The sequence below is a fragment of the Mustela nivalis genome, assembly GCF_964662115.1.
Source record: "Mustela nivalis genome assembly, chromosome: 1".
In the NCBI taxonomy this organism is placed as follows: domain Eukaryota; kingdom Metazoa; phylum Chordata; class Mammalia; order Carnivora; family Mustelidae; genus Mustela; species Mustela nivalis.
In genome coordinates this window covers 165,521,782-165,531,817 of record NC_139020.1, presented here as the reverse complement: position 1 = coordinate 165,531,817, position 10,036 = coordinate 165,521,782, and the positions used below count along the sequence as shown (strand labels likewise).

General features: G+C 41.1%; 1 protein-coding gene and 1 long non-coding RNA gene across 2 annotated transcripts in view; one reads left to right on the top strand and one right to left on the bottom strand.

Moving 5' to 3' along the window:
* Positions 1–1,065: 1,065 nt before the first annotated feature.
* Positions 1,066–10,036, bottom strand: part of SEC13 (SEC13 homolog, nuclear pore and COPII coat complex component) — a 33,774-nt gene continuing 24,803 nt past the window's right edge. The window contains exon 9 of the mRNA XM_082682809.1: positions 1,066–1,511. Coding sequence (XP_082538935.1) covers positions 1,398–1,511 — 114 coding nt within the window. The 3' untranslated portion in view covers positions 1,066–1,397. The remainder of the gene's footprint in view (positions 1,512–10,036) is intronic.
* On the top strand, positions 1,518–6,057 carry LOC309840630. The gene is made up of 2 exons (XR_014298719.1): positions 1,518–1,902; positions 2,563–6,057. It is a non-coding gene; the product is annotated as an uncharacterized lncRNA (long non-coding RNA).

Here is a 10,036-nt window from a genome sequence, read left to right as displayed (position 1 = left end):
GTTCTCTAAAGGCCTGGATTGTGCAGAATGATGTGGGAGGCCAAGGGGAAGGACTCTGACCTCTATAGCCTTACTTCAAGCAGTCGTTCCACATTTTCCCATTTTATGCATTATGATCTAATATTCATTTCAAAACATGGGTTTTACTGCTGAAAAATTATGAGGAGCAGGTAGAAGCATTGGGGTCCACATTTCCTTCTGCACACAGCCTCCTGAGGTGGGTGGCCTGAATTTCTGCAAAGCTAGGTGCACTCACATAAAGGTCTGCTCTGAGCATCACCCCAGATTACAGCTGAGGAGCACCCCCACCTCAGTTCTGCCTTTGACAGCACCCACTCTGGAGCTGAGCCAGATCAGAACTCAGTGGCTTTACTGCTTGGCAGTGGACCACCCTGGACAGGTCTCCTATCTTCTTTGAGTTTCCTTATTGGTGAGTTGGCGACATACACCTGCACCTGTTGTGTTGCTAAGTGTGGGGGATCTCCAGCGGAGTGCTGGCTTGTAGTAGGTCTCAGTAAATGGTAGCTGCTATTGTGACTGCTGAGTCAGATGAAGGTCCCAGGGCTTCTGCTAAGAGGTGATACTTGATCAGGACCAGAATCATGGTCTCCAGCACAGGCCCCGCCCTCACAGACAAGGGTCCATAACATGAATGAAGTGTGCCCACTTTCTGAGCCAGTCTCTTAACTACTGGTATGTGGTTAATACTGCCCTCCACTGGCATGGCATTTTCTCAGTCACCCACGTGCAGTAGTTCATCTGCGTCTTCTCTGTAAGGCAGACTTATTCCATTCTCCAGAAGAGGATGTGTGCTCAGAGGATACATTCCCTGTCACCGAAGTCTATGTCTGGCATTCCTTTCCTGTCACTCTGTGTGGTACCTTCAATGTAGCTGGAAATCATGGACATGTTACAGGGACAGACCAGCTGTGTGTGGGTGCTGGGGGGTGGGGGCGTGCAACGCTACAGGACTGCGGGCTTGGCGAACGTTGTTCTAGTAGACTGATGTTGCCACACGAATGAATATAAGCTTTTTAGGGAAGGGTTAGGGTGATGCAGGAAGAATTATAAGCAATATTAATTTATTTAACTATTTTGGAAATAAAACCCCCCAAATAATGACTGAACCTAAAAGGTATGTAAAAATGGCCAAAAATATTTTAAAATAATAGATGTAAAGATCATTTGTAGCTTTTTCCTCATAACATGAATGCTTTCAGCAGGACAGTAAATTACAAACCATTTCAAATCATGTTAAGGCAGATGATCAATCTGGTTGCATTTGTAACTACTCCTGGGAAAGTAATTGTGTAGAAGCGGTTCTTCCCAGCTATTTGGTCAGTTGGTCCAAGAAAGGGCCTCCTGGAGTCAGCAGGTGGGGAGCTTGGCCTTGCCTGTCACTGCTCATTCTGCTGGCCCTCTGTGACGGAAGCCGACACGGAACCCTGGCCCTTGTTGACATCACTGATGCACACCCACTGCCCGTCAACGGACTCCTTCCACAGGGTCACCTGCAAGCCAGCACATGGAGCCTGTTACAAGTCTGCACCCCTCCTTCTGCTGTCCTCACCTTCCCAGGTCCCGCATCAAAGGCCATGACTCAAGCTTGTGAGTCAACAAAAGTCCCCACAGATTAAGAGAGAAAGAGTAGGGAGAGTGACCTCACGAACACAGTGACAAAGGGTGTTCCTGACTTAGACCCTCCTTACAGGAAGAACAACTATTCATGAACAGGAAACTACTGAGGGAATCCTAAAGACAGAGTGAGGCTGAAGCACCACCCTCCGCCATCAAGGCCAAGACACTGTCCCAGAAGCCTGTGTGGGAAGTCTACGTGCCAATTGCATGGCCCGCCACCCAAGCCAGCATAGCACCATGTCCAACCTGTGGTTCCTTCAGAAGGTAAAGAGCACGGAGGTGACATCCAGTTATCCAGCGTTTTGTTGCTTTGTGGGAGCCCAGACTCTGGGTTCGCCCCATGGGGACTACAGGCACATTTGTGGGGCATATTTGGGAATCTGAGTGTGACTAAGTGGGGAGAGTTTCCAGGAACTGGCACTGGGATATTAGCAGACAAGGCAGAAAAGCCAAGTCACGCCCCCCCCTACCTGCCTTTGGTGCCTCACATCCAGAAAACTTGTTCAGGTAAATCTGAGAGGTCCCTAAAGTTGGGCTGCCCAGGTAGCAGAGTTGAGTCATAGTCTAGCTAGCTGAAGAGTGGCCCCCCAGACCCACCTGACAGCAAGGGCTACAACACCTGGAAATTGCAGGACCCTGCAACTCTAGCAGGCAGAGGAGGTAGATGGGGGGTGGGCAGAGCTGGTGATCCTCACAGCAAAAGCCAATGGCCTTATTTCACCAGGAAACAGGCTTGAGTCAAGAGCACAGAAAAAAATGTAAGTGACTCTACAGTTTTTCCCACTGTGCCAGGGCAGGAAATCTATCGAAGCAGAGCATGTAGGAAGCTGCAGAGCCCACCCAACAGCCCTCCTTCCCATGGCACTAGAACAGCTTCCTGTGGCACTAGAATAGAGTGCAGAGCAGTTGGCTTTCTGTCTACAGAGCAAAACGGATGGCCTCACCTAACTAGGATATTCAGTCTTCACTCGTGCCTAATTTGGGTCTCTAAAGGACAAGCTGTGCAGGTTCTGGGTCCTGTCCTGCTGCCCCACCAAGACTGTGAAGACTCAGAGACTCACCTGTTGCTGAGTAGAGAGTCTAGTCCTGGCTGTATAGGAAGCCTAACCAGAGAATCCAGGCAACAGTGAAGCCCATCCTCCAGCCTCAGGTGAAGATCACAGAAAACCATGGATATATGTAACCCCAAAGGAAACTAATAAAACTCTGACTAAAGAAATAAAGATCTGTAAACTGTGGGACAAAGAATTCAGAATAATCTTCCAGTTTAGTGAACTACAAGCACATGTAAGATAACTAAATGAAATTAGGTTCAACAAAAATAGACACCATTAAAAAACAATAAAACGGGCCCCCGGATGGCTCAGTGGGTTAAGCCTCTGCCTTTGGCTCAGGTCATGATCTCAGGGTCCTGGGATTGAGACCCACATTGGGCTCTCTGCTTCCCCTTCTTTCTCTGCCTGCATTTCTGCCTGCTTGTGATCTCTCTCTGTCAAATAAAATAACAACAAAAAAACAAACACCAGAAACCCTAGAACTGAAAAACATAGTAACTGAAAAATGTAGCAGAGCTTCAAAAGCAGAGTGGACCATGCAGAAGAAATCAGAGCAACCTGGAGGACAGGACATTGGAAATTGCCCAGAGGAAGAAAAATCGTAAAGACTGCAATGGGATATAATCAGAAGAAGCAATATTTTGCATTAGGAGAATTCCAGAAGATGAGAAAGAGACATAAAATATATTTCAAGCAATGAGGCCTGAAAACTTCCCAAACATGGGGAGAGAAACAGACCTCTAGATCCAGGAGGCCCTAAAAAGACTGAACTGAACAGGGTTATGAACACACGATATTTTGTCAAAAGCAAAGAATTTTAAATGCAGCTACAGAAAAAAGTTACATACAAGGGAACCCCCAGATAAGACTATGAACAGATTTCTCAATACAAGCTTTTCAGTCCAGGAAAAAAAAAAAAAGGGGATGACATGTTCAAAATACTGGAAGAAAAAACTCCCATCAACCATGACTACTACACCAGGCAAGTGTCCTTCAGAAATGAAGACGAGATGGACGTTCTTAAACAAAACCTGAGAGAACTCCATCACAGATTTCACCTGCCATAAGAGAAATGCTACTGGGAGTTCTTTGAGTAGAAATTTAACATTGTACAAGTGGGCTGTAAAAAACTCACTGGTAATGATAAATACATAAGGCTGGATTCTGTAATATGGTGACTGTGGTATGTAATTCACTTACAACTCCTTTACAAGTTAAAATATGTAGTAAAAAATAACCATACCTTAGTTACACATGATAAAATATATACATTGTAACATCACTAACCTAACATGTAAGGGGGAGGAGAAGTAAAAGTAAAGATGAGGAATTCTATTGAAGTTGATGTTTTGTGTTAGTCCTACAGCCATAAAGGAAAAACCTGTAGCAATTAGACAAAAGAACATAACAAGTCAAAGCATACGTTATCAAACACAAAAAAAGACAGGATAAGAAATAAACAATGGATCAAAAAAACAACCAGAAAACAATGATAATATAGCAAATGTGTAAGGTCTTACTTACTTTTCAAATGCAAAACTCTCCACTCAAGAAAACAAATGCCTGAATGAATACAAAAACCAAGATCCAGGGGCGCCTGGGTGGCTGAGTGGGTTAAAGCCTCTGCCTTTGGCTCAGGTCATGATCCCAGGGTCCTGGGATCGAGTCCCTCATTGGGAATCTCCACTCAGCAGGAAGCCTGCTTCTCTCCCTCTGCCTGCCTCTCTGCCTACTTGTGATCTCTGTCAAATAAATAAAATCTTTAAAAAACAAAACAAAACAAGATCCAACAATATGCTTCATACAAGAGATTCCTCAGGTCTTCAAGACAAACAGAAACTAAGAAGGCATGGAGAGAGACATTTCAAGCAAATGGTAATCACAAAGAAAGCAGGGGTGGCTATACTTCTATCACACAAAATAGGCTAAAAATAGCAAAAAGAGACAGAGGTCAAACACATCAAGAAAATGTAACAATTCTAACAACTAAACAGAGTAATAAAAAAATTAGTTGGGGACTTTAATACTCTCAACAATGGATAGATCATCCAGACAGGTAATAAAAAGTAGAGTGGACCTGAACAACAGTATAGACCAAACGGGCCCAACATATATAGAACCTTCTGATAGCAGAATATACGTAAGTGCACGTGGAACATTTTCTGTATTTACACCACAAAACAAGTCTTAGCAAATTAAAAACTAAAACCAAACTAAGTATCTTCTCTAACCATAACCATATGAAACTAGAAATCAAGAGGACTGAGAAATTCACAAATACATGCAAATCAAATACTCTCTTAAACAACCAAAACAAAGAAGAAATGAAATGGTTTGAAATGAAAATAGAAACCCAATATACCAAAACTTACAGGATAAAGCAAAAACAGTTCTTAGAAGTTTACAGCAGTAAATGCCTACATTAAGAAGCAAGATCTAGGGGCACCTGGGTGGCTCAGTGGGTTAAACCTCTGCCTCCGGCTCAGGTCATGATCCCAGGGTCCTGGACTCAAGCCCCACATCGGGCTCTCTGCTCAGTGCGGAGCCTGCTTCCCCGCCTCTGCCTACTTGTGATCTCTGTCAAATAAATAAAATCTTAAAAAAAAAAAAGAAGAAGCAAGATCTATACCAAATAAATAACCCAACTCTATGCCTTGGGGAATAAGAAAAAGGATAAACTTCACCCAAGCAGAAGGAAGGAAATAAATATCAGAACAGAAATAAATTAAACAGAACAGGAAAACAGAAAATATTAACCAAAGGAGTTGGTTATTTGGCAAGATAAAACTGACACAACTTTGGCTAAACTAACCAAAGAAGAAAAAAAAATGGACCCAGGGGTGCCTGGGTGGCTCAGTCAGTTAAGCATCTGCCTTCAGCTCAGGACCCAATCCCCAGGATCAAGCCCCACATCAGGCTCCCTGCTCAGCGGGGAGCCTGTATCTCCCTTTGCCCCACCCTCAACTTGTGCTTGTGCTCTCTCCCCCTCAAATAAAATCAATCTTAAAAAAACAAAACAAAACAGAACAAAAAAAAAAACCCAAAATAAAATTATAAAAAGGAAACAATATAATTATTACAGCACTATAAAGAAAAGTTAAGGTATTACTATGATACAATTATGTCAACCATTTGGACCTAGAAACAAAATGGAAAAACTCTTAGAAACCTGGAACATCAAGGACTGAATCAGGAAGAAATCAAATCTGAATAAAAAATTTTACTTTTGTAAAAATTAGTTTCTGAAATAGTAAGGAGAATGAACCAATAATCAAAAAATCTCCTAGTATGAAAAAGCCCAGGACCAGATGGCTTCACAGTGAATTTAACCAAACATTTAAGGAATTAATATCAATCCTCAAAATATTCCAAGAAAAAAAACAAAACAAAAAAAAAAAAACAAAAAAAAAACCCAAAATGGAAACACACACACTTTATTGGGCTAACATTGCCCCGATACCAAAGCCAGAAAAGGATACTACCATAACAGAAAACTATGAATATAGATGTAACCTGAATTTGGCAGTGTGTTAAAAGGATCATTGGGCATGATCAAGCAGGATTCATACCTGGAATGCAAGGATGATTCAACATATGCAAATCAATCGATGTGATGTCTCACAACAGTGAAGAATCCTTCATCTCAGTAGATGAAGAGAAAGCATTTTACAACACTCCACATTTGTTCATGATAACTCTTAAAGGCTATATATGCTAAGCCCACAGCTAACTTAATTCTTTTCAACACAGTATTGGAAGTCCTTGCCAGAGCAGTCAGGCAAGAAGAAAAAAAAGGCATCAAAACTGGTAAGGAAAAACTGAAACTGTCTCTATAAATGACACGATTTTATATACAGAAAATCCTAAAGATTTCATCAAAAAGCTTAGATTGAAATAAAGCTTCAGGATATAAAATTAACATACAAAAATTAGTAGCATTTCTATACACCCAGAATGAATCATCTAAAAAAGAAAATGATCCTTATAATAGCATCAAAAACAATAAAATACTTACGAATGAACTTAACCAAGGAGGTGAAAGATCTCTACTCTGAAAACTCAGGGATGAAAGAAACTGAAGGCACAAATAAATGAAAAGGTATCTTATTCATAGAAGAATTAACATTGTTAAAATGTCAATACTAGCAAAAGCCATATATAGATTCAATGTAATTCCTATCAAGATTCCAATGGCAGTTTTTACAAAAGTAGAAAAAAAAAGTCCTAAAATTTATATGGAACAACAAAAGACCCCAAATGTCCAAAGCAACCTTGAGAAAGAACAAAGTGGGAGGCATTATACTTTTTTAAGCTACAAAGTGATAGTAATCAAAATGGTATGGTAGGGCATAAAAAGACAGATCAATGGGACAGAATCATAAGCCCAGAAATAAGCCCAAGCATATATGGTTAACTAATAATTGGCAGGGGATCCAAGAATACTCAGTGGAGAAAGGACAGTCTCTCTAATAAATGGTGGTGGAGAAACTGGGTATTAGCATGTAAAAGAATAAAACTTAGACCCTTATACCACTCACAAAAATTAACTTGAAGTGAATTGAACCATGATACTCCTAGAAGAAAATACAAAAAACAAGCTCTTTGGCATGGGTCTTGATTTTTTGGATGTGACACCTAAAGCATAAACAACAAAATATAAACAAGTGGGACAGCTTTAAACTAAAAAGCTTCTGCACATCAGAACAACAACGTGAGGGACGCCTGGGTGGCTCAGTTGGTTAAGCAGCTGCCTTCGGCTCAGGTCATGATCCCAGCGTCCTGGGATCGAGTCCCGCATCGGGCTCCTTGCTCGGCAGGGAGCCTACTTCTCCCTCTGCCTACCATTCTGTCCGCCTGTACTCGCTCTCTCTCCCTCTCTCTCTCTGACAAATAAATAAATAAAATCTTTAAAAAAAAAAAAAAAAAGAACAACAACGTGAAAAGACAACCTACAGACTGGGAAAAATATTTGTAGATCATACATCAGATAAGGAGTTAATATCCAAAATATCCAAAGAACTCCTAAAAATCAATACCAGAAAACTAACTAATTGGATGAAAAAACGGGCAAAAGACTGCACTAGAACATTTCTCCAAAAAAGATCTACCAAGTCCAAAAGATATGTGAGAAGATGCCCAACATAACTCATCACTGGGGAAATGCAAATCAAAACCACAGTAAGATATCACCTCATACATGTTAGAATGGCCATCAAAAAAGACAAAAACACAAGTGCTGGCAAGTATGTGGGGAAAATGGAACCCTTGCACATGGATGGTGGGACTGTGAATTGGTACAGCTGCTATGGAAAACAGTATGGAGGAGGATCCTCCACAGAATCAAACACAGAACTATATGATCCAGTAATTTGACTTCTGGGTATTTATCTGAAGAAAACGAAAACACTATCTTGAAAAATATCTACACCTCATTTTGCTGTAGCATTATTTACAACAGCCAAGACATGGAAACAACCTGTCTAATGACAGAAGAATGGATAAAGAAGCCACAGTACATACATACAATGGAATGTTATTCAACCATGTAAAAGTAAGGAAATTCTGTTATTTGTGACAGTGTGGGTGGACTTTGAAGGCATTATGCTAAGTGAAAGAAAGACCAATACTATATGATCTCAGTTATATGGAGAATCTAAAAACAAAAAACACCCACAAAAGACCCCAAACCAGTCACAAAAGAATTCAGTTTGTGGTTACTGAACTTGGGAGTGGAGGGTCGAAAGGTACACACTGTAGTTTTAAGATACAGAGGTACTAGGGATGTAAGGATGATATAGCTCACACTGCTGTATGGTCTACGTGAAAACTGTGAGAGACTAATCCTGAGTGTTCTTATCAAAAAAGGAAAAACCTTTTTTTTGCTTTCTCTTTTATTGTATCTATATGAAATGATGGATGCTAAACTTACTGTGCTGATCATTTCACAGTGTATCTAAGTCAAACCATTATGCTATACACTTTCAACTTACGATGTGCGTCTATTATACTTCAATAAAACTGGAAAAAGAACACCTTAGAAAGTAAGAAAAACAGAGGGAGCAGTGCTGTAATAATGTTACAACATGAAAAGACAGTAGTAATAATAATAATGTGAACATAGATACTGTTTTGACCAAGCTGCTGTAGCTTCTGTGAGAGGATAGGGGGAAGAGAATTGTGGTTCTCAAAGTGTGGTCTCCAGACCAGGCCATCTGCAGTGACCAGGAGATTGTGAAAACTAAAAATTCGCCCAGAGCCACTGGTTCAAAAGCTCTGGGGGTGGGCTTGGCAATCCATGTGTTAACAAGTTTAATACTAAAAAGTCTGAGAAGTGTGCTAGAGGAAGATGACAGATGAGTAAGTATGTTATTTTTACACTGAAGTAAATGGCAGAAGAACAGCTAAGCATTGAAAAGGTTTGTTCCTAGAGAATGAAAATTAGGAGTCTGCATTAAAAAATCATAACCTAATAAAAACTACCTTAAGCTATGTACATGTATTCAATTAAAAAAAAATCTTAAGAATTCCTGCTTTAGAGACAGACTATTTACTACACATGCACTGTGCAGAATGCTCTAGACTGAAAACATACTGAGTCCTTTAGTGAAGAAATACTGTGCGGAGAGCAATAGAGCTGAGCTCTTTGTAGGAAACAAGCTGATAAAGAAGAGTAAGAAGCATAAAAGATTAATGACAACAGACCACAAATGTGGAACGTCCAACCAGGCACTTGCCTACTTGCTTCTTACTGCCTTGTAAGCCCTATGGTAGGGCTCCTCAGTGAAGTCAGGGTCTGTTGGCCGGTCCTGAGTGCCACCAAACCTGGGGTCTAGTCCTGTCTCTGCCACTTACTAGAAATAAAGAGGGTTAGATTAGTTTTCTTTGAGGGTCACTCCGGCTCTAAAACTTTATGGCTTTGAGATGGGGCCTGCTAGATCTTTCTGGGACTGCTAAGAACTGCTACACATGAACAGGAACGCAGGCTGGATAGAAACTGCCTACAGAGGGTCTCAAAAGGGGTATTATTTGTACACCCATGTGCACAGCATTACTGACAAGAGCCAAAGGTGGAAGCACCTCAGTGTCCTTCAGTATATGTGTGGGTAGATAAAATGTGGTACAATACAATATGCAGTCTTAAAAAGGCAAGAAATAGACACATGTGAAGACACTATAGGATTCCACTTATATGTGGTCCCTAGAGCAGTCAAATTCACAGAGACAGGAAGTAGGATGGTGCTTACCAGGGGCTGTGGTGGGGTGGTAGGCGGTAGTGTTCAGTGAGGACAGAGTTTCAGCTAGGAAAGATGCAAACAGTTCCAGAGGTGCATGGGCGTGATGGG